The sequence below is a fragment of the Sparus aurata genome, chromosome 11 (assembly GCF_900880675.1).
Source record: "Sparus aurata chromosome 11, fSpaAur1.1, whole genome shotgun sequence".
In the NCBI taxonomy this organism is placed as follows: domain Eukaryota; kingdom Metazoa; phylum Chordata; class Actinopteri; order Spariformes; family Sparidae; genus Sparus; species Sparus aurata.
In genome coordinates this window covers 24,560,066-24,583,480 of record NC_044197.1, presented here as the reverse complement: position 1 = coordinate 24,583,480, position 23,415 = coordinate 24,560,066, and the positions used below count along the sequence as shown (strand labels likewise).

At 40.2% G+C, this 23,415-nt stretch overlaps 2 protein-coding genes across 3 annotated transcripts in view; one reads left to right on the top strand and one right to left on the bottom strand.

The window, feature by feature from the left end:
* The window catches only part of LOC115591869 (dipeptidyl peptidase 9-like), a 16,303-nt gene extending 5,068 nt beyond the window's left edge, over positions 1-11,235 (top strand). The window contains exons 4-21 of the mRNA XM_030434245.1: positions 1,139-1,251; positions 1,643-1,816; positions 2,985-3,153; positions 3,232-3,342; positions 3,619-3,747; positions 4,261-4,322; positions 4,414-4,514; positions 4,638-4,815; positions 4,897-5,056; positions 5,232-5,311; positions 5,516-5,686; positions 5,953-6,088; positions 6,713-6,858; positions 7,329-7,475; positions 7,682-7,834; positions 8,383-8,525; positions 8,750-8,861; positions 9,999-11,235. Of these exons, the coding sequence (XP_030290105.1) occupies positions 1,139-1,251; positions 1,643-1,816; positions 2,985-3,153; positions 3,232-3,342; positions 3,619-3,747; positions 4,261-4,322; positions 4,414-4,514; positions 4,638-4,815; positions 4,897-5,056; positions 5,232-5,311; positions 5,516-5,686; positions 5,953-6,088; positions 6,713-6,858; positions 7,329-7,475; positions 7,682-7,834; positions 8,383-8,525; positions 8,750-8,861; positions 9,999-10,091 (2,378 nt within the window). The 3' untranslated portion in view covers positions 10,092-11,235. The remainder of the gene's footprint in view (positions 1-1,138; positions 1,252-1,642; positions 1,817-2,984; positions 3,154-3,231; positions 3,343-3,618; positions 3,748-4,260; positions 4,323-4,413; positions 4,515-4,637; positions 4,816-4,896; positions 5,057-5,231; positions 5,312-5,515; positions 5,687-5,952; positions 6,089-6,712; positions 6,859-7,328; positions 7,476-7,681; positions 7,835-8,382; positions 8,526-8,749; positions 8,862-9,998) is intronic.
* Positions 11,236-12,617: 1,382 nt separating this feature from the next.
* On the bottom strand, positions 12,618-22,844 carry LOC115591871 (angiopoietin-related protein 4-like). 2 transcript variants are annotated; one of them, XM_030434255.1, is made up of 9 exons: positions 22,711-22,844; positions 18,586-19,468; positions 15,727-17,580; positions 15,332-15,442; positions 14,951-15,032; positions 14,303-14,416; positions 13,643-13,738; positions 13,265-13,555; positions 12,618-13,121 (listed from the first exon to the last, which is right to left on the bottom strand). In XM_030434255.1, exons 3-9 carry the CDS (start codon positions 16,201-16,203, stop codon positions 12,940-12,942), a joined length of 1,353 nt encoding a protein of 450 aa, XP_030290115.1. In that variant the 5' UTR covers positions 16,204-17,580; positions 18,586-19,468; positions 22,711-22,844; the 3' UTR covers positions 12,618-12,939. The 2 variants fall into 2 exon arrangements, with proteins under 2 accessions (XP_030290115.1, XP_030290114.1); XM_030434254.1 differs by lacking the exons at positions 18,586-19,468; positions 22,711-22,844 and having other exon boundaries at positions 15,727-17,786.
* Between the last annotated feature and the right edge of the window lie 571 nt (positions 22,845-23,415).

The following is a 23,415-nucleotide window of genomic DNA, read 5'->3' as shown; positions in this document are numbered from 1 at the left end:
GTAGATGTTCCTTTAACGTTTAGACCTTTGGACAGTTGTTGCCTGCAGCAGTATCTGGCATTACAGTATTATATTTATACTGAGTAGCTTTTGAAGATGAAATAACACACACTCTGGGATTTTACTGTTCCAGCCTCACTTGGTTTAAAATAACCGGTAGCACATTGGCTGACTTTGGATGGATGAAAATGACATTACTAAATCAGTTCACTGACTTTATGCCTGCTATTTTTGTGCTACATCAAAGCATTTACCATAATCCCATGATCACAGTCAGTGGTGAAATGTAACGGTAAACATTTACCCAAGTTCTCTTCTTAATTGCAGTTCTTAAGTATTGCTTAAGTATACACTTAAGTATTTTCATTTTCTCTCGCTTGCTCATGAAATTCTAAAGGCAAATATTTCTCTCGTTACTCCACTAAATGTATTTGATAACTTTAGTTACTACAGATTGCATGCTGCTACATAGTACTGCATTTTTAGAATCATTAGGACACAGTATATACATGCCTGTAAACATTTGTATAATTTACTTGTACTTGTACTTTTGATATGTAAGTACATTTATTGCCAGACTTTTCCACAAGTGATATTTGTATGTGTGACTTTCACATTTACCAAATTAATATTTTAACACAGTAGATTTTACTTTTACTCAAGTATGAATTCAAGGTACGTTATACAATACTGATCCCAGTTTAGTAAAATGTAGTCTTGCTTTAAAGCTTTTTCCCCAAAAACTTTGATTTAGTAGATTTGTTGAATCTTGTGATAACTCTCCCAGCTTGAGCCATCCAGCTTAAACCACCTTAACACTTTTAAACTACCTTAACACTTTTAAACTTGCTATTTACTGGAGTGTTTAGTGGTTTTGGTGTCAGAAACAACCCCCAAAAAATTTTTTTTTCTGAAGTTCCCATTTTGCACCAGAATTCAACCATCAAACAGGATGTGAAATGAGCAAAAACTGTTTTTCTTGGGTTTTTTAATGAGAACTGTAGCACATGACAGAGTAGAAAAGTAAACAGGTTGAGCATGTTGGTAATCATGGTACTTGCAGCTGAACAATAATCAAGAAAGCTCATGAAAACATGACAGGTTATCTTGAATTATCCTGTGCTCTCTGTTCTTACAGGAATGCCTTATGCCAGCAGGGAAAATGCTTTACTCTACTCAGACATTCCCAAGAAGATCCGCAAAGATGCCCTGTTGGTTTTGTCGTGGAAACAGCTGCTGGATCACTTCCAGGTGAGGAAGGTTTTTAGTCCTCTTCCTCTTGTCTCTGACAATTTGATGAGATTAATCCTAGATTTTAGTTGTTTAGAGGATGATTGTGAAGCATTCCTTGCAAGTCAAATTAGCCCACAAGAAAATATTAAAGCAGAAGATGGGATTGATGTTCACTGGTTTCTAACTGTTCTAGCTGTGTTGATTTCATAAACACAGAATTTGTCCCTGCTGCTCACCCTGGAGATAAAAGGTTGTGTTTATTGGTAAACTGCGTTCTCTCTTTAGTTTACAATAGTGATGTTTTCTTACTGTTTGTTTTTTTTTATGCCCTGAACAAACTCTCTCTGACCTTGACTTCGCTCGGCCAGCATTGTCACCTTGTGTGTCCTCCTGTCACCCCTGACCTCAGGCCAGCCCTCACCATGGGGGCCTCTCCCGAGAGGAGGAGCTGCTGAGAGAGAGGAAACGTTTGGGGGTGTCTGGCATCACCTCCTACGACTACCACCGACCCAGCGGCCTCTTCCTGTTCCAGGCCAACAGCAGTCTGTACTACTGCCGTGATGGTGGAAACAACAGCTTCATTGTGAGTTTGAGGACAGTTAAATAAGACTTGTGTTACACACCCGCAGGTATTGATAAGGATGAGATTTTTGGCTTTTTGAAGTCACTTTTTTGCCTCCATTGAGTCCCAGTGAGAACATGAGTAGTTACGTTTCTACTTAAAAAGTAGCTGTTCTCTACTTCTTGGCCAGCATATCCTGAATTTATCAACAGACCCCCCGCAGAGGATACACAGGTATCGAACTGAGACATGTTAATGTGAATACCAGCCTATATTAGCTTATCACAAATATATCAGAATTGGCATAAATATCTGCTCACAGATACAAGTCATTTGTAGTATAGATAGAAATGTAGAAACTGTGATTACAGTTTGTTCACCAGAGAACAGTAACAACTGTAAAACTTCACTCTCAATCAGAACATATCATATCATGTGATAATTTTCAAGATTGATTAAACATTTATTTACATAAATATCATAAATATCAACATTTTGAAAAATAGGCAGTATGAATTTCCAAAACCAAAAGTCACAACTTCAGATGTTTTGACAGACCAACTGCCAACAACAAACCCAACCCTGTTTCAGCTTTGTAGGAAAGCATTTTTTTAGTACGTTTAAAATATGTATTTAGCTTAAGAAGTAGGATAATTTACCTGACCCACTCAACACCGCTTGAAGCTTTAGTTTGTTCAAAAAATCTAAAATAACCAAACTCAGAGATACGTAGTTAAGGATCAGCCCACTATGTGAGCCTGGGTCGAAGTTGTCTCTTATCCGGAGTGACAGGAAAGGACACAGCAAGACATGGGAAGTTGGTTTGTTTCTTGAGGAGTTCTAGCATTTATTCACCGACAGTTAGCCTAAACTGCACACACACTGTGTTCACAGCAATAACGTCACTGCTAAATTTATGCTGGGTATTACACACTCACTAAAGTATCAAAAGCAACCTACACACTGAAGTACTCTTTAAAGGAGTGTGCTACCTGTATGACTCATAGTTGAGTTTAAATAACACCTCAGAAATACATTCTGAGCCATTTTCCAGATGCTTGGGCCGGGCCGGCTGTTGGGTTATGACACCCTGGCTTGATATTCATGTAATTAATGTCTTCACTTATTGTTGAGTGAAGCTGCATCAGTGACCTCACATGTCCTCTATCCTCTCTCTGTGTTTGTATAGACTTCTCCTATGGAGCCTTTTGAGATTAAGAGCCAGAGTTCAGGCACACGCATGGACCCAAAGATCTGCCCCGGGGACCCCAACTTTATCGGCTTCATCAACAACAATGACATTTGGGTGACCAGCATTCAGACAAATGAAGAGAGGAGGCTCACCTTCTGCCATAAAGGTCGGGGTCGAGATGGTTGCATCTGTTCTTAGCTGGTACCTTGGAAAGGTGTTTTATCTTTCTCTTTATCAACCTCAGGTATTGATAACCCAAAGGAGGACACCAAATCTGCCGGTGTAGCTACTTTTGTCACACAGGAAGAGTTTGACCGCTTCACTGGATACTGGTGGTCACCTGCTGCTCGTGAGGGTGAGTCAGTCATAGAGACATAAATCTCTGTCAAAGTTGTCTAAGCAAGGCTTGTCAATATTTACCATAATATGAGAAGTTTTCAAATAAAGATTGATTATTATCATTTCAAGTATATATTCAGGTAAGAATTTGAAAAAGTGGTTGAAAGCAAATACAGAACGTGTTAAATGGATCAGTCATAACAACAATGAGGTTACCTGTGTGGTTTGTTGCTACCTACTTGTGGTGTTCTCTTTCTCTGACGGGTTTTACCGGCCTCTCTTTCTGTTTCAGAATCAGATGGCGGAAAGACTCTGCAGATTCTGTACGAGGAGGTGGACGAGTCCGAGGTGGAGATCATTCACGTTCCATCTCCAGCTTTGGAAGAGCGCAAGACAGACATCTACAGATACCCACGCGCAGGTACAAAGAAACGCAGAAAAAAAGTTGGAATTTAATAAACTTTACTGTCCAGCCAATGTAGGAAAAATTTCTTTGGTCTAACCAAGAAAATAAAAACACATCTGTAAGATACAGAAAAGGTTGATCTTTTATGTTATTATTTATGTGATGCATTTGATGTGTACTGGTTTCATTTGTTTTTGTAATTAAATAAACACTTCACACACAGGCTGTTTTCTTGAAATCCAGCAAAAGTTTTATTAACATTCAGCTCACAAAAAATGCTGAAGAAAGTGAATGAATTTCCCTCCTCCTGCAAGCAAAAAAAAATAATGATATAAATAAAAACCTGCTCCTGAGTGCTCCAAAGGGAACCTTTATAAAAATCTTTACATATTTCTTGTGAAGCTCAGTCAGTACAGCATAATATTTCTATTGGCTAACAGTGTTTATCCAGGCCTCTGTTAATATCATAAAGGTTTCATGTGTTTTTTATGTATGTTTTGTATGTAACTCAGTTTTGTTTGTGTCCAGGCAGCAAGAATCCCTATATCACTCTCAAAATAGCAGAAATAAGGACAGACAATCTCGGCCAAGTGAGTGCCTGCTCAGTGCCACAAAACTTTTTATTTCACCATGAAGTTTGTCAGAGAGATGTTCAAAGTCAACCTGGTTTTTCCCCATCAGATTGTCAGCACACAGGACAAGGAGTTGGCTTTTCCTTTCAGCAGCCTGTTTCCTGAGGCCGAATATATCACCAGAGCCGGTTGGACCAAAGACGGCAGATAGTAAGTATTTTCTGTAAAATCTAGAAAAATCCTGTGTTTCTAATATGACCTTTTAAATATTGAAAAACTCCAGATGCTTCAAAACCCAAAACATATTCAGCTCTTGCTCTCTGTGTGTGTCAGTGCGTGGGTGGTCATGATGGACAGACGGCAGCAACACCTCCAGTTGGTTCTGCTGCCTCCAGAACTCTTCATTCCAGTACCTAAGGACAAGACCAGCAGGCAGGAGAGCCTGGAGGCTCTCGGAGACCGCGTTCAGCCCTTCATCATCTACCAGGAAACCAGCGACATCTGGATCAATGTGAGGCCCGACACCACAGCTCTCTGTTCTGTTGTTATTCATGCTGATGAGACCCGTCATGATCGTCTCTTTGTCTCTCAGGTCCACGACATCTTCTATCCATTCATCCAAACCAGCGACGATGAGATCACCTTCATCACAGTGAATGAATCAAAAACGGGTTTCTGTCACCTGTATAAGATCACCTCGGTGTTACAGCGGGGCAACTACGACTGGGCCAAAGGATATAATCACTCTAATGGTAATTAATGGCCCAGCCCTCATGGCTAGGGTGTACCAACCAGTGATTAATAATGTAGAATATAGATGCAGTTTTAACGCCGGCGTATACAGAGTATTGCAAAGTTGAATGATTACACAAAACTATTATGCTGATTGTTTTTCAATGAATCCACTCACCTTCTCTTCTCTCTCAGATGATTTCAAGTGTCCAGTCAAAGAGGAGGTGACAGTAACCAGTGGGGACTGGGAGGTGCTGGCCAATCATGGAGCGAAGGTAAAGCCCAGAGCAGCACTAATAAATCACCACAAGCACTCATCAGTGCTACCTCATGCTACTCTGAGTCTCTTATTTATTTATTTTTTTTTTTACTGTAACTGACGCAAATTAATGTAAAAAAAAAAAAAATGAGATAGTGATTCTTTATCTCTTGCACGTGTCTTTACAAGTCCTTTTTTGTTCTTGCTTTGCGGTGTTCAGCGTTCATCCAGTCCTCAGATTTGGGTGGACGAGGCGAAAAAGCTGGTTTACTTCCAGGGAACCAAAGACTCTCCTCTGGAGCATCACCTCTATGTAGTAAGCTACGACTCGCCCGGTGAAATCGTCCGACTCACCAAACCCGGCTTCTCCCACAGCTGCTCTGTGAGCCAGGTAAACCAACACACACACACACACACACACACACACACACACACACACACACACACACACACACACACACACACACTCCGTGTCAGTCCCGTTTCTAACAGATACCTAAAAATGTGTATATATAATATACTGCATATGTAAAAAATATTTGTTAGTGTTCTTCTGTACATGAAGATATTGTGTTCCTCCACGGCTATCAACAGAATATAAATAGTTGTAAATGTTGTTTAGCCTTGTCATGTTTTTTTTTTTTTCCTTCCATGCAGACCTTTGACATGTTCGTCAGCCATTACAGCAGTTTGACCACGTCTCCCTGTGTTCACATCTACAAACTGAACGGCTCGGACGATGACCCGCTGCACAAAGAGCCTCAGTTCTGGGCGAGCATGATGGAGTCTTCTGGTACCGAGAACATTCTGATTTAACTCTTTGTTTATCGCAGATGAAACGTGAACTTTCCTTTCGTTGCTTTGCTTTATCACCTGTTTAAGATGACACTTATATCCGGTCATCGTTTTCGAATAGATCACATGAAGTTAGAACAAGCGAATCAACCAACTGATTACTGGAGGTCGTGCACCTCTATACTTTACAGCTCTTTATTTATTTGATTTATATAAAGTTCGGCGGTGTATAAAGCTAACTTTGTTTGCATGCTAGCTGTTTAACATATAGAGTGAATGCATAACTTACTGGTTCATAGTCGTCTAACAAAATACAACTCCACAATGCTGGGTAAACACCTGGCAGGTCAACCTCCTCCGTCACCATTCATTTTTGTTCCCATCTATTTCTCAATAATACTGCATAAACATGATAAAGCAGAGAAAAATAAGCTTCTCTCACGTTAGCGATGGCATAACTAAATGCATTTCCTGGCGCAGGAAAATAGAGGCATACAACATAAAACAAACCTGTGTGGAAACGAGGCTTTAAACTGAATAAAATTACTTTAGACTTGTATTTAAAATTATGTTCTAACAATATTATATTACATCAGTATATTTTTTATTTTTTTCCCCCCAGGTTTTCCCTTCGACTCCACTCCTCCAGAGATCTTTAGCTTCACAGGGAAGTCGGGCTTCGATCTGTACGGCATGTTGTACAAACCACAGAACCTGGTCCCCGGCAGGAAGCATCCCACCGTCGTCTTTGTCTACGGTGGTCCGCAGGTTTGTTCTCCTCTTGTAGACTTGGCTATAAAACAGTATAGGATTTGTCTTTTGTTCTTTGTCAACTGAATGCATCTGAGCAGAATGTGATAAGCAGAAAATATGGATTTAGTTTGCCTGCATTACAGTTCTTCTGAATCTTAATGAACCACCCTGTGCTCTAGCTGCTGATTTATTACAAACTTGCTTAGTGGAGCCAAAAAAGTGATGACTTTCTTTTAATTACTCAGTTTTCTTTTTTGTCAGCAGCTCCTGTTTTATAAAACCATTACAGTTCTGCTTTACATCTATAATAATACATCATCTTAGATTTAAGGCAGATTTTCGAGCAATTAGCTGATCATGAAGAAAAGTGGCAGTCAGTGTTTTGCTTGTGGACACTGTGGACAATTTAGTCACTGTGACGACGTCGAAGTGACGGTTGAAGCTTAAGAGTTTTATTTCTGTTAACACATTTTCTTTCTGTCCAGGTCCAGTTAGTGAATAACTCTTATAAAGGAGTGAAGTACCTGCGGCTGAGCACACTGGCGTCTCTGGGCTACGTTGTGCTGGTCATCGATGGGCGGGGTTCCTGTCAGCGAGGACTCAAGTTTGAAGGAGCTGTGAAGGACAAAATGGTAAATTAAACCATAAAATCTACATTAAAGGGATTTAGACATGTATTTATAGGATAAAATGTATTTATTTACTAACATAATTTGGTGTTTAATGACTATATTACTAAAGTTTGACTTTATGAACTTGGATAAGTAGTTGTGTACAAGTTGTTAGTTAAAGTGTGCCCATGCCAGTTGAGTTCACCTCTCTGTTCTCCTCCAATCAGGGGCAGGTGGAGATTGACGACCAAGTGGAGGGTTTGCACTACGTAGCTGACAAGTACAAGTTCGTGGACCTGAGTCGTGTTGCAATCCACGGCTGGTCGTACGGAGGCTTCCTGTCTCTTATGGGCCTCATCCACAAACCCGACATCTTCAAGGTCAAAACCATGAACGTTTACTCTTCCAATGCTTTAGTTAACATTTCAACTACATCACAAATGAAGGGAGCGCTGGTGTTTTTGTACCTTGTTGTTATCATTTACAGGTAATTTTGTGCAACTCTTTTTTTTTTTTTTTACTGTTACAGCCACAGTTACTATTGGTGTGACTACCTGCTTCCTTGAAAACATAGCCCGTTGAAGCCTGAGCAAAGAAATCTAGCTTCAAACGATAGATTTAATCCTGCATAATCTTTAATAACATTTTATGCATTTCTTAGTGGTACGAGTGAATCTAACAAAGTAATCCATCTTAAAACATAATCATGGCATACATGTTTCTGTTCGTTTCACCTCCCAGTTGATTCAGCATGGTTTTACAGAATTGTAACGGGTGATCATAATGACAAGAATCCAGTTTTGCATTTCTGTCCTGTTTTGCAACCTAATTTTCAATGAGAGAATCATGATGTATGTATTTTTTTAATTTTTTTTTTAAAAAGCTTCTGTTTGACTTCCTGTTGTTCTTTTTTGTTTGTTTTTTTCAGGTTGCCATCGCAGGAGCTCCAGTGACGTTGTGGATGGCCTATGACACAGGCTACACAGAGCGATACTTAGACACGCCTGAGAAAAACCAGAAGGGATACGAGGCTTGTTCTGTTGCGCTGCATGTCGACAAACTCCCCAACGAGTGAGTCATTTGTTGCTACTACTGTACCTACTGTCATAACAAAAAGGCTGTTTTCAAGAGTTAATTTCACAAAATTACACGGATTGTAGGTAATTTGTAGGTACATCTAGAAGTAGGTAGAAAAAGAAGAAGTCAGCTGTAGTATAAGTTACACTTGCTTCTCTGTGTTTGTAGGTGAACATGAGTAGAGAAACTAAGAGATCTATCCTTTTTGTTAAATGCAGGCCCAACAGATTGCTCATCCTGCACGGGTTTCTAGATGAGAATGTGCACTTTTTCCACACCAACTTCCTCGTGTCTCAACTCATCCGGGCAGGGAAGCCGTACAGCCTGCAGGTGAGAGGATTCACTCTTAACACTTTAGTGTAGACTGTCATAAAGATGTAAATCGGATGTTTATCTTGTTCATAAACTAAAGCAAGTCAGAAGAGGTCAAAGCTCCAGGAACATTTGTAATTTAAAGAATGACTATCCAAAGACCATCAGTGTCATCAAACGGCACATTACAAAGCACGTTTTAATATTAGTATGAAACAGAAATGGCCTGTTATGTTGGATCTTGTTATCATTGCAGTTTTTCCTGTATTTCTATCCAGGACAGGGTTTCTGAGTCCTTCAAAAAGTCTTAAGTTGAATGTCTAAAATGAATTTGAAACCTTAAAATATTTGATATCCGATTTTGACAGGTCTTTATAATATACTGGATTATAAAGTTAACGTTGCTTTAACTTCAGTTTTGCTTTTAATTTTTTGAGAAATAATTCTACAAAAGGAAACCAACATGAAACCAATAACGTCTGAAACATCAGAGCCCACCCAACTAATGTGGCATCTCTACTACTACTTCTATAGATATGAACTTCTATTTATGTAAATGATCCTTTCATCTAATATGTGTACGGCAAGTTCAACAAGATCTGGCCCAGGCCAATCACATTTTGTGTTTGATCGAAGCTTGTTTTAAAATAACCAATAATGATGATGTAATAACAAATTTGGAGACAGCTGCACCGTGTGCAAAAAATGTTTGAATTAGGAACCTTGGTGGGGCCCGTCCATGCAGTATTTTTCTGTATTCACATTGGGAGCTCACCAAAGTCTCAGTTTGCGCTAATGTTAATTTCTGCAGCTCTGATAAGAAACCTCCAAACAGTAGGTTAGAGTATGTATGTGGAATAATAAATTTTCACTGTCCATCAATTATCTTCAAAAGTCTTAGATTAGCTCGTTAAAACCTGCAGAAACTCCTGACGGGTTTTGAAAAGCTTATAAATGTATTTGATAATTTCCCACCAATCAAGTGAAGTAAATGTACAAAATTGCTTGTGAATACAATCCTCCTCACCAGCCGTACATCGTTTATCATACTGTTTGATCGAAAAATGAATGTAAATTATCGGAATTAAAGAAATGAGGGGGGCCAAGTAGAATCCAGCGAATTCTGCCATGATTGAACGTGTTTCGTTTTTCCAGGTTTATCCCAACGAGCGACACAGCATCCGGTGTCCAGAGTCCGGAGAGCATTACGAGATTACACTGCTGCACTTCCTCCAGCAGAACCTCTGATAAGCCTTTCTACACACTGACCTTCCCTGTCCTTGCTTCCTTCCCTACTCTCCCTGCCTCATCCATTTATTTAAACCTGCAGTTATTTCTCTTTCACTTGATTTTATGATGTGTTCAATTCAAGCTATGCCAAACCTTATCACACCTCAAGAGTTGTTGTCAGTTTTACACGTGCAAAAGCATTTCAGCATCAATAAATCGTCACAAGATTCACACTTTAGTAGAGTCCCTGAATTAGACCATCAATGAACAAAGTCTGTGTATTGCAGTCGAGGGAAATCTGCTGATTTCTTTTTGCCCCTGACAGCAGAGGGCACCTTTCATTCAGAACAAACCAGACTGAAGCTCTCTTGAGACTATGATGATGGTAGACAAAATCATGATGCGACAACGACGACGATGATGTTTAAATGCTGCTCGTTGCACCGCTAACACAGGTCAGCAATGCAAAAAATACCCAAGTGGACCTGCTGCGCCCAGGAGATTTCTCTTTTTTGTTGTTGTGCCGTTTCCTGTTTTTATTGAACTCTCACTTTGTTTTTCTGGGACCCGACTGATAAAGTCTTGTTTCTGTGTCTGAATAAACACTGGAGTGAACTCAGTGAAGCTCTATGAGAGCAGACGAGAAAGCTCTTTAACCCCCTTTGTTGTACACTTGTGCTCTCGTGCTGTCATAGATAACTTTATGTGGTGTGTCACACTTCTATCTACATGAGAAAAAAAAAGGCACATACCACATTTTTATGTGTATTGGAAAAAGGTATTTTTATGATTCTTATGCATTCATAAATGGTGGAAATATGTAGCGACCTGTTGCTGTTTCACTCGCTTGCTTTAATTTTCCGGGGAGCTTCTTTTTCTTCTGCTGCTGAGGACTTTTGCACATATTACATGTTTGCCTTGGTGCCAACAAACTGACCAGTAAGATGATGTTTGACCCAACTGTTGGCGGTCTGAGGTGCCTTGTAAGAGTTTAAGAGTGCCTGCTCATATAGTGAATATCAGGGAATCTGTCTGAGGACCTACAACAGTAAAATGCCTTGTTACATGTGTGTCTGATGACCATCTGTATCATGACCTGTACATGGTGAAATGTATTCTCAGACATTGAAGAAATAAACGGAAGTGAACAATCTTTTTCAAAGTCTTGTCACCAAATGAATTGTTTTTAAAAAAGCAGTTTAGATGTAATTCTTTGAATGAACTAACCAGCCCAGTCGGCAGGCAAAAATGATGCCTTTACTGACCAACTGATTCATCACATTTGCACGTGTCAGAGGCTTTGCACCATAGTGACATTCAGGAAAGCAGATGGAGACTGCTGTCAACATTTTGAAGAAGGCCTCTGCACATCTCCAACCATGTTGATTCAAAAACTGGTATATTAAGGCAAAATGTTCTTTTTCTAACCCTGACAAAGTTGTTTTTGTGGCACAGCATTTTCATAAAACAGAAGATTGAAGCTAAAGAAATGTAAAGTTTCACCATATCTGTAGTCTGGAGGAACATAGGCTACTTTGCCAATATTTATCCTGGCGATTGGGTTGAAATAACTCAGAAATGTTAAACCAGTTTTAGGCCTTTGTTAGTGTTAAAGTACAATGAAAACGATATATACTACGGTGGCCTAAAGTTACAGGTGGAGATTCAGCAGTGACAATGTTTTAAGTTGTGAATGTGAGACTAAAGGAGTTTTATCCCCTTCATATATATCTTGTGATGTATTAACCCTAACCCAAGACGCATCTGTAGTACCACGTTCTCCAGCAGGGAGCAGTAGTTCCAAGCAAATTATGGTCAACCCTTCAAAAACTCAGGAGATGTTAAAACAAAATTAAAGCATGCGAGGATAGCGTGTTGGAAGCCACTGAGAGGCATTCGTTGAAAATCAGATTGATTCCAAAGTTTCCCTTGGTGACCCTATGTCTTCATAAATATGCAGTCAGTCAGCTCAGGGGCAACAAACACTGAAAGCACAAATGACTTAAAATAACTTGCATACTTATTGACTCAGTGACAGCATTGGTGTAGGATGTGAGTTGTTAGTTCACATGTTGACAGATTTTTTTTATAGCTGTATTTTGGGGCAAATGATTCTCCGGTCAGAGAAAATTAGCTTGAAGGATAAAGTATTACATAAAGTAAACAATTCACCCTTTACTTGAGTTCTATAGAGACTCATAATAATTTAACCTTTGTGAAAACAGCCCTCTTTTCAGGCTTAAAAGAGTTATTTTCTGATCTTATCTTTTTAAACAATATGGTTATTGTTACTGTCTTGTTTATAGAATATTGATTATTATAAAAGAGAGCATTATTTATGCACACGTATTAATATCCGGGATGATATAAACATGATATATACAGATACTGTACATATGGATGAAAACAAACTTTAAAATGACTAAAGATGATGGTTAAATAGGTTTTTTCTTAAAATAGAATAATATGTTTCTTTGTGGTTTTCGTTGTATGCGTTGTGTTTTTTGCATTGTTGCACCTCCAAGCATGAACAAAGAGCCAGAATTCACTCAACCTTTTAAAAACTTTATTTCCATCTACTTCATAAAAATGAAATAAAAAGTGTTTAAATGTAATAAAACATCACATCATCAAAGTATTTAAAAAAAACATACATATTACAAAATAAGGTTAAGAAATGAAACCCTTATAAAGGGAATAAAGTAGAAGCCATCAATATGACTGAAACATGAGTTATCATATAGCATAGCATAGAAATGTGAAGACTGATCAGGAGATCAATAATGTGCAGATTGGAATGAAATCAGTCTGTTGTCGACATTTAAGTGCATAATGTCGTCTTTGGTCCAGTTTGAAACTGATGTGCTCATTGTTTTATCGTGGCAGGCTTGATCTTCAGCAGAGTTGTCTTCAAAGAGACGTTTTGTCCCTTTGAGGACGTCCAAAACATCCCTCGTCTTCTGGACTGCTGCGGTCTGACCACGCTCGGCCTTCTGGGATATCTGCCGTTGAGGTTCGAGTTACCACAGCTGTTGAACCACCAACCGCCTACAACAAAAGAGGGGATTTTTCGTTATGAAAGAATGCACTGACCTTCAGTTTTCACGTTTTTGTTGCTGGTGTTGAGATTTTAGGTTTATTTTAAGGATTTGAGAATCTACAAATGCCCAGAGACAGTGAAGCAGTCGCACCTGAGAGCAGCTCAGCACAGTTGACGTCTGCAGCGAGGTCGTTGTCTCTGTCGGCCGTGGAAAAAGGAAGACCAGACTCTTCGGTCGACATTATTTTCTCCTGACTGCCGGATGAAGCCTCCTCCTGCAGGTGGAGACTGAACTTCTCCTGCTCTCCCGCAAGCTGGAATCGATAACGAGCCGCCTGCTGCTGCTGCTGCTGTCCCTCCCAATCAGAGAGCTCCACCTGCAGGACGTACTGGCCTTGTTTTGAGAGGGAGTGGATGTTCTCCAAGCCCAACCAGAACTCACCTGAAGGACGACAACAATCAGATTAATTTTGAGGTCTAGCGATGCAGATTGTAAAGAATTTTTTCAGCTTCTTCTGCTCGTGCTCACCGTTCAGGCTGCCGAAGCCTCTCTTGTAGCTCTCCCACAGCTGGTTGAAGTTCTGGGATCCATCGAGACGTTTCTGGATGACGGTCCATCCACCTTCTGCGGAGAGAGCAGGGGGAAACGGTTGAGCTAAAGAGGCTCAGAGCACTTCACAAGTTTTATTTTATTGATGCTATATTGGGAAACTTTCTCTTTGTCTACTGAAGTGGAAAAATGTGAGATTCTTAGATGTTTTAGGGCAGAGCTGATATCCTTTCTCTTCTTGGCAAGAGCTGCAACGATTAATTGATTGCGCAAAAAATAATCACAAACTATTTTGATACTTTCAGTCAAGTTTTTGGATTCTGGACAGTTGGTTGGTTGAAGGAACGAACTAATGACGTCGCGTTGGACCCTGGAAGACTGTGATGAGCACTTTTCACAATATTTTTTAGCATTCTATCGACTAAACAAACAACTTATCGTGATAATAATCTGCAGATTAATTGGTAACGACAATAATCTTTAATCGTAGTTTTTTACACAAGGGTGGATACTGAACACCAGGGTGGACACTTTGCTCTGGAATGAGTGGTTACAGCCGTTGAGACAGGTGCGGTTTTAATCAATCCCTCTCCTGCAGTGAATCAGTGTGTTTTAAATCAGAGGACCTGTTCGACTCACCTGAAGTCATTTCACAGAGGACGTTAAAGGGCTGTGTGCCCTCCGGTTGGATCATGTAGACGCCGCTGGCTCGCTGCCCTTGTTCAAACAGATCGTGGCAGTCTCGGGCCAAACCTGAAGAGAAACCAAAGCACAAAAAAATTCAGTAACGGGGTCATCGAGTATTTTTTACATTTATTTTTTCGTTCAGACTGAAACAGCGGAGCCGAGCAGTCGCTTTTCAAGTATGATTCATTGCCTTACATGTTACTAAAGAGCAAAGCTTAGTGTGTCATCCAAACGTACAGTTCAGTACAGAACAGTAGGTGTGTGTTAACAGCTGATCTTTGGACTGCGTGAGCTGCTCTGCCAGCGAGTCAAGTATCATAAACTCGGGTGCAAAGGTGAACACGTTTTTTTACAACTTTTCTTATTCAACGTTGTCTGTCGACGTGCACGCTGTCAGGGAATCATTTTGCACCTCAAAAATTCGCCAAAAAATCATTTGAGGAGATGTTTTTCTTTACTTATGATCATAATATGAGGAGACATGAGAGTTAACTTGCTCCTGACTGAAGGATCAACAGTCGAGGTCGAATCTCTCTCTTTTTCTTTGCAATGTGCATCTTCCATCACTTTTAAACCTATTTTTCGAACACTTTTTCTCACCTGTGATGCTGTGCTCCGCCTCTCCTCTCAGCACCGTCTCTTCGTCTCTCCGTCTGTGTGATTTGACTCTCTTGTGTCCAACCTGGTGGATCACAGAAGCATGGAGACAATAAGATTATCACTTTGTCACATAATGATAGTAATGTATCCTGTTAAAGCTGCAGAAACTCAAAATCTCTGCCAGTGTATTTGCCTAAGGTCTAGTCAAAATATCACGTTACAGTAAGGATAAGACACATTATCTTTTTGTTTTCTCATGATGGCAGACGTTTGGTTGGCTGTAGCTCTCAGATTTTCTCTCTTTAGCCTCCAGCTGGTTCTTTTACCGGTAAACGTGGGCTTAGTCATGTCAGGTGTTCTGTTAAATGTGGTGTGGCTCACCTTGCTCTGCAGTGTCTGCAGGTGCAGACTCTGCTTTTCCAGTTTGTCCTGTTGCTGCTTGATTTTCTCCACCAGCTGATCGATGCGTCTGTTCTGAGACTGCATCAGCCTCTGGAAACAGAAAGAAAAGAATATTAGTTTTGGGAAAGTAGGTTTTTTTTGTCATATTTGTTTTTTAGCTAACTACAATTTCCTGGGGTATTTTTTGCCTCCAGATAATCTTTCTTAAAGTTTAAATGATCTCTGATGGATGTGGACACTTTTTTGGATCATTAATTGATCTGTGTGTTCAATATTTTTAACGTTCTCATTGTATTAATCGTGACGTAATGACACAGGACTAATATTTCACATTTAAGCGAAAAGGACAACATGAATTAGTCTTTTTATCTCACCTGGATAAACGAGACTCCTGTGTGATCACTTATGTTGCTGTCCACGACTGGCACCTCATCCACCTTCTCCTCCAGCCTCTCCATCCTGGTCTGGACGTCCTCGCTCTGCCTCTTCACCTCCTCCGCCTTCACCCTCACCTCCTCGGCCAGCTCTGCCACCAGCCTCTCCCTCTCCTCCACCTCTTTGCTCCTGGCCTTCAGAGCCTCGTCTTGCTCCTGCTGCCTCCTCTCCAGGTCGGCCACCGTGCCGTTCAAGGCTTTCAGTTTGGTGTTGACGTCTCTCATCTGGGCTTTGGTCTTGTCCACGTGCTCCTTCAGACCCTGGCCCAGCTGCAGGAGGCCGTGAGCCACCACGTTCACGTCGTCCCAGGAGGCATGCTTGTCCCGGCCCGGCAGAGCTCTCCTGTCCGTGGGGAAACCGGCTGCTGCGTGCACCAGGATGGTCAGCAGGAGGATGAGGAGCTGTGGCATCTTCATCTTGAGAATGTGTTTCAGTTTGAAGACTGGATCTGATGTCTCTCTGTGTCCCTGTTGTCTGCAGCTGAATGGCAGTGTGAGGGTTTTTATAGCTCAGTGCTGCAGCAGAGGGCTGCTCTGATTGGCTGTCAGAGCTCGGAGGTGGAGATGAAGGGAGGCGGGGGATGTGGAAAGTCTTTCATAGAGGTCTCCCTGCTGAGGACTTGTACCATGATGCAATCAGTGCTCTGAATTACTGATTAAACAGTTGCTGCAACAAGCCCTGTGCTCAGATTTGGAAACGACAAGATTAACTGTCGTGTTTTACAACTAATTAACTTTCCGTATTTCTTGTATTTCAAAGGTTCTCTGTGGAACCTCTGTGTTGTGTAGGAAGCCAGTCGTTACTTTGTGTGAGCAGACTCCATTTCTCAGCTAGTGTTAGCTCCTGCTGCTCTCTGCTAAAGTTTGACGTCATGTTACAATCCACTCACCTATGACCAACAGAAAAGTGATTAATGAATGTAAATTGTATAAATAATTACAAAGTATGAGGGGTAACAACAATGATAAAAATGGAAGGCCACAAAGAAATGTGAATTGAAAAATGAAGTGATTTGATCAATTCAAAGACGATTTGATTCAACAAGTCATGATTTGATGAAAACAGAGCCATGTTTTATCATTTAAAAAACCTGTTCCTCCAGGGTGAAAGAAACCAAAAACAACTGACAAAAATAGGAAATGACTGAAAATGCTCACAAGTTAATAAAGAAAGTGGAAACAAAACAGTATTTCTGAAGAACTTTACAAGTCTGCAGCAGATTGTGGTCCAGTGACAGTTTGTAGTTTTTTTTAAGAATGTAAACATCCAGCTTTAATATTATATCATATATTTGCTTTAAAGACAACCTCAAATATTCTAAGTGTATTTTCATTATCAGTTAACCTGCTGATCAGTTTCTCTAAAAACAGATTTAGAATTAAGTCTTATTTCTTTCTGTCGAACAGTCCAAAAAACCCCAAGATTTAGAGTTTACTACAAATTAAGACCAAGAAAATATGTTAACTTTCGTTTTCATCCTTAAAAAAAAAATCCCAATTTTACATCCCCACCTCACTGGAGATTTATAAATGTTGTGATATACTCTGTGATTCCCTTGTTTCTACATTATTCTGGCAGTTAATCCAAAACGAATGAACCCAATGCTGAGACGTCTGTTTCACCCGTGTAAAGTTTTGTGTGTATTAACATTGTACACCCTCAAATAATGACCACGGTTGTCAGATTTAGTATCTTTGTCCTCCACAAATAAAATCCACACAGCTGAATCTTGTTGTTTTTCTCAGCGAGTGAAGCCTCCTCTTGCTGTGTGTCTTCAGCATGAATTAGGAATGCTGGGGGAAAAAAAATCAAAGATGGAGGAGTCAGTGTGAGAAGTAGGGGAAAGTTCACCCCTCAGGCCTTTTTACACACTCATTCCTGACAACAAAATCCAACAATCACACATGCATGCACACACCCAGACACAAGGCACGTGGTGCCCTGATGAGGTGCAGATGCCAAACAGTCAGACACACACATGCAGGACATTGTGGCAAACCACATTTCTCAGAACAGGGAAACACATGACACACTTTACAGCCCCAAATGAGACACTTCTAGTTTCTAAATTGTGAGAATGTACTGCTTTTCTTTCTCTCATGTGATAGTTGACTGGATATTTTTGGGTTATGGACAAAAACAAGCAATTTAAAGATATAAAATGCAAGAATTCCTTAAAGATCCTTAAAGAAATGTTGTTACCTTGTTGTTCACCATGTTCACAATCATAGTTTAGTCTGTTGGCATGCCAACATTTGCTAATCTCGGCCTTGTGATGGCGCTAGTCGAAAAATCAGTGGATCAACAACAACCCAGCCGCTAGATTAAATGTTGGCAATCTGCGTCCAAGCGTTTGTTGCAACTTTATGTTTCTTTATGTTCAGTTTTCTACTTTATGTTGTGACAGTGTTGTGCTTGTGCTGTGGTTAGGTTTGGGCGCAAGAAGAAAACTTGGTTAGGGTTAGGAAAAGATCATGTTTTGTCCAAAAATAGTTGTTTTGGTCGCTACAAACACAGCTTGAAATTGTCCCCAGGTCTCCTTAAAAACACCCGTTAATATCACGCTTATAAATGTTGAAACACAACATGAACAGCGGTCACTGGCTTGGCAGCTTTCTTGCCTGTAACTCCACCACCATCCGCTCCACCTTTCCGGAATTGAGTCAGTTCATGAACAAGTACTGAGAACGTGATAAGGTACTCATTGTAGAAATGTCAATATAGTAACTATGACAGGTACAAATTAGAGCGTCAGATGTTAGTAGTATTCATCCTCTGTGAACCATGAATGTTTGTACCGGTTTCACAGCAATCCATCCGATATTCATTTGGATATTTCGGTCAGGACCAAAGTCGAGGACAGAGCAGCATTTCCACCTATAGAGCCACGAGTCCAGCAGAGCGTGAAAACAATAACATGTCAACAAAAGGTAAAATGTCAGTGTGTTTAAAGTTTGCCTTTAGTCACTGGGTTACACCCTGCTGTAAGACAAAACATCTATTATTTTCCTCAGGAGTTTGTGGAGACCAAAAACAGATCTTTAAGAGAGTAAATATTGGACTAGCATTCACCAGGTAGTCAGAAACCCGACTCGTGTCAACAAAAGGTAAAATGTCAGCGTGGTTACTGCTGCTGTATGAAAAACAACGATTGGCTCCATTTTTAAAAAACTAAAACTGAAAGAAACATTCAGTCAAAGAGACAGTCAAAGAGAAACTGTATTGTATATTTGCATGACATTTTGCACAGTTACAAAGTGCATCGAGATAAAAACTAAGACAAACATTGACTAATATGAACTAGGATACCTGATGTGTTCTAAATATAGCTGCGGGACGTGTACCTACTGTTTCAATATTATTTTCTGTCAAAGTTCAGACTGCCCTGAAACATGACGCTTCAATGAGACTCTCCTGCACATGACGGGTCCCGATCCCCGTGATTCAGCGCACGTATCTGTAGGCTGCTGTTCTGCACGTATCCTGAAACCTCCTGCTCTCAGCTGACGTGAGGCCAAGCATTGTGAGTAATGCTGCTGTCTCCTGAATCAGCTGGACGAGGCAGTTTCCACGTTACTCGGCTGCATCAGGACAAAGTGTTCGACTCGCAGACGAGGTTGTGTTTGGACGTGGCAGCTTCCATGTTCACGCCTCGGCCGGGTTACAATAACAGCTGCTTTCCTGCAAGTGAGAATAAACATTCAGGGGTTCAGAAACTGGAAGATGAGAGTGTTTGTGTTTTAAATTTTGTGGTGGTCATCAGAAAATCCTGTAACTAAATCTTCAGAGTCAGGATGTTCTGAAATCAGTTCAGAAAATGTTCGTGCTTTGATCCAAGATTTTATTGACAGCTGCGAGCAAAATTTGAGCCAAAATTCACAATAGTCTTCCACATCCTTGTTTTTTTTTTTTTTTTTACTTATGTGACGCTTTTAAGAGTTGAACAGTCTTTGCCTTCATGTTTTGCTTTTTGTTAAAGCTGCAGAAATACTGTCACATCTCCAATTAAAGACTGCAGCTCACAAGCAATACCTTTCAGCTAAAAAGAACCAAGAGCTGCAATTGCATTGCACATCATCACCTCCTCTCATCCTGGTTTCACTCTAATTTTAGTTCAGAAACGTTTTTACACCGAAGGATCATAATTAAGTGGTATTTGCTCAGATCACTTAAAGGTGGCAGATCTGGCTTAACACCACAGCCAATGTGCGTTTCTGCAAACCATCAACATGTTGCAGCTTTTCTTTAGGTTCAGTATTATGTTTTGACAACGCTGTCCTCGCGCTCTGTTTAGTTTTAGGCAATAAAACTTCTTTAAGGTTAGGAAAAGATCATGTTTTGGCCTATTTGACCTGTTTCGGTTGCTGTAGAAATGGCTGAATATGTTCCCACTTTGAGTCAAAGACATCTGTTTTTGTCGGCACAAAAAAAAAACTTGCTGGTGGTGTCACACTTACAAATATTGAAACACAGTCTTGATCTGTGGTCACTGGCCTGGCAGGTTTAACTGTCAACATTTTATCCTGGCGACTGATATCAATTATGGGTGTCACCAGTGTAACCGCCCGAGAAACTTTAAGAGAATTAATTTTCAAATTACATTTCTACAAACAAGGCCTGATATTTCCTACACTTGCTGAACTTTCACTGGCACATCCAGTGGACACAATAAAACCCATGTAATGGTACGTTCAGGCGACGTCGTGTTCAACGTTCATCGAAGAAATCCATTCAATGAAACACTGAGGTTGATGATATTTGGTTTCTTGACGCTCCAACTACACAAACTGATGTATGTTGATGTGTTTATGCAGTCGGACTCACAACTGAAAATCTCTCACAGGGTTTTCGGTCACCGTAGGCAGCTGCTTTTAGAGAAAAAAGCTGAGAAAACAGCCAGAAACACAACTCCAAACTCAAGATAACGAGTTAACTGCTGGCGAGTTAACCATATCCACTTTATAAGGTGACTGATTAAATGTCAGTGTGTTCACAGTTCATTTTGCATCACAAAAGTCACCCAAAAAAATCACTTAACACAGGTTCAAAGTGATGCTCCACCATAAAAAAATCTTTTTGGTATGAAATATTTGCCCTCGCTAGACTTAAAAGTCCGATGCTGCATTCGTTCAAACTATTGAAACATTTTAAAATAAAACTTAAACACTGGACCATTCTTTTTAATTGAAAGGAACTTCAGGAATTTAAAGGATTTTTATGCCATTAAGGTCACACATGGCTGAAATATGAGATGAAATGAAAAACTTTTTGTTTCAAAAAAGATTCTTTGCATTCCTTTATCAAATTACAATCAAGTTTTCTTCATGTGAAACAAAATATGACGCATGCTTACGTAGGCTCAACGTTTAACGGCCAAGACCAAAGATAAATAGAATGAACTCACTGACATTCACTTAATACACTCCGGTTCAAATTAGCCTTATTATCAATGTGTCAGTGTGGCAAAGTTCAGTTGTAGATGCTGAGTGCCGTCATCTCCCTGCATGTTTTTTTGGATAAGCTTTACACATCCATCTCTGTATCTGTGATTTGAGAGAGGTGGATGACACTGACAGGCAGATAAATGAGAGCTTTGCCCCTAAACTTCAGATTAAGCTCTCATCTCCTACACATCCTCAAACAACCCTGTTTGTGAGGCTCGGGGGCAGATTACAGCTAAACACCATGTCCCATCGGATCTGCACATGTACAGCACATGAGCTTCCACAGCAGGGCGGGGAGTTACTGGTGGGGGGAGACAGTGTTTTCAGGCATCAGTGGGTTAGTGTGTGAAAGGTGAGGGTGTTGTCACGTGCCTGGTATGTTGCATCAGCCTCTCGGGCAGAAAATATCTCAGGACTCTGTTAAGGATCAGACATGCACAGCTGGAGGGCGACTCGCTGGGAGACTGAGCCCAGAGCGACAAAAACATCCGCAAGTGCTGCATCAAGATCAGAAGTTATTTTAAGATTTAGTCAGGATTTTTGTATCAGTTACTTCAAATGACACAGTCAGGTTACTTTACAGAGACTTTAGCCAACATCAAGCTTATTGACTGATTTTGTAAGCCGATAAATACACCGAGTAGAATTCTGCTCACGCATCCGTATCACCTCAGCAATGGCATACACAATTAATGTGGATTAAAGGAAAGGAATAGTTTGATATTTTTTGGAATTTCACTTATTCAAGCTCTTGTCAAGAGACGATCGTACCGAGACATGTCGCCAGGCCCCAGGAAGAGCACAGGCTCTGACGGTGGATGGATTTCTTTGAGCATCACGACCCAAACTGTGTATTACCATGTGTTTTTTTATTTGCACTGCTCCTTCTCAAACAAACTAAACTAAAACATTTGAAGCTACCGCTAGCAGTTAGCTCATCTTAGCATAGAGACTGGAAACAGAGGGAAAAGCTAGCTGGGTTTCTGTCTGAGGACAATGAAATCCGCCGACCAGCACTTACTCTCACAGATCTACACGTTATGTCTCATTCGTTAAGATTTTTGGTTTCCAGACTATTGCCAGGCTATTTCTTGCCAGTATCAGTAACTTAATGGAGCCTAGCTGAGCAAAGGTTGAGCAAAATTGTTAGTTAGTGATCTTTAGAGGTGCTGGTAGGTGGGTTCTGTTAGCTTTTTAAACAGAGCAAGGCTAGTTGTTTACAGTCATTATGCTAAGCTAAGCTAACCAGCTGCGAGTGTCATATCTATTGGATGTGTATGAGAGAGAAATCAATCCTCTCATCTGACTCTCAACAAGCCTACCTCAAAATGTCAAACTATTTATTAAATCAAAATTTGCTTTGCAGTTTTTCATGATCTAAACAGCAAGTTATATCTATTTCCAGTCTGCTTTTAAATGATCTAATTACAAACGGACACAAATCACAAGAAATTCTTATAAGAAATGCCATAATTTTACCTTAATGTTTTATTCTTCTGTTTGTTCATTCACATGTTTCCAAGAATACATAACAAGTTTTGCAAAGCAGTCTTCAAGTCTGTCTCCTGTCTTCTAGCAGCCCTTCAGTACATTTGGCACGACAGAAAAGTGTGTGAAAGGTAGCGCTCGGGTACAGTTTCATATGTTGATGTCATGGGGGACGCCTTAAAAGCAGCTGTTATTTACAATTCAAAGGTTGATTCGCTGTTCGTTCACTTGCATCACACTGACCTTTTACCCAGATTCCACGCTCACACAGCATCTGTATCCCGGTGTTCCTGCACGCTTTGCGAGCTGCTGCCTTTTTTTTTCCTTTTCTTTTTTTTTTGCAATCCGATTCTTCAGCTTGAACTTTAACCTAGAAAGCATCATTACCATCAAGGCATCATCTCCCTGATCAAAGAGTGTAACTTTACTTTTCCTGTTTTCATCAGAGTGTTAATGAGGTCACAGGGCAACAACTGTTAAACACTGTCTCTGTACTTTAAGGCTGTTAAATTAGCACCTAAAGCAGAAAGTTCATTTTCGTTGAAGTATGTGTTTCATGTTTTCTGCTGTGCTTCAAAAAAGTCTCCTTATCATTATTGTTTTTGATCAAGCAGCATTATCAAGTCAAACTAATTTGTTCAATACTTCTGACAACTCCATTTTTTGCTTTTACTTACTTTTACTTTTTTGACTTCT

Coding starts and splice junctions, on each gene's coding strand:
- LOC115591871 (XM_030434255.1), bottom strand. CDS start 16,203: ATGAAGATGCCACAGCTCCTCATCCTCCTGCTGACCATCCTGGTGCAC. Junction 13,739..14,302: donor CCTCTGTGAAATGACTTCAG/GTGAGTCGAACA, acceptor CTCTCTCCGCAG/AAGGTGGATGGACCGTCATC. Junction 13,122..13,264: donor CTGTGCTGAGCTGCTCTCAG/GTGCGACTGCTT, acceptor CTTTTGTTGTAG/GCGGTTGGTGGTTCAACAGC.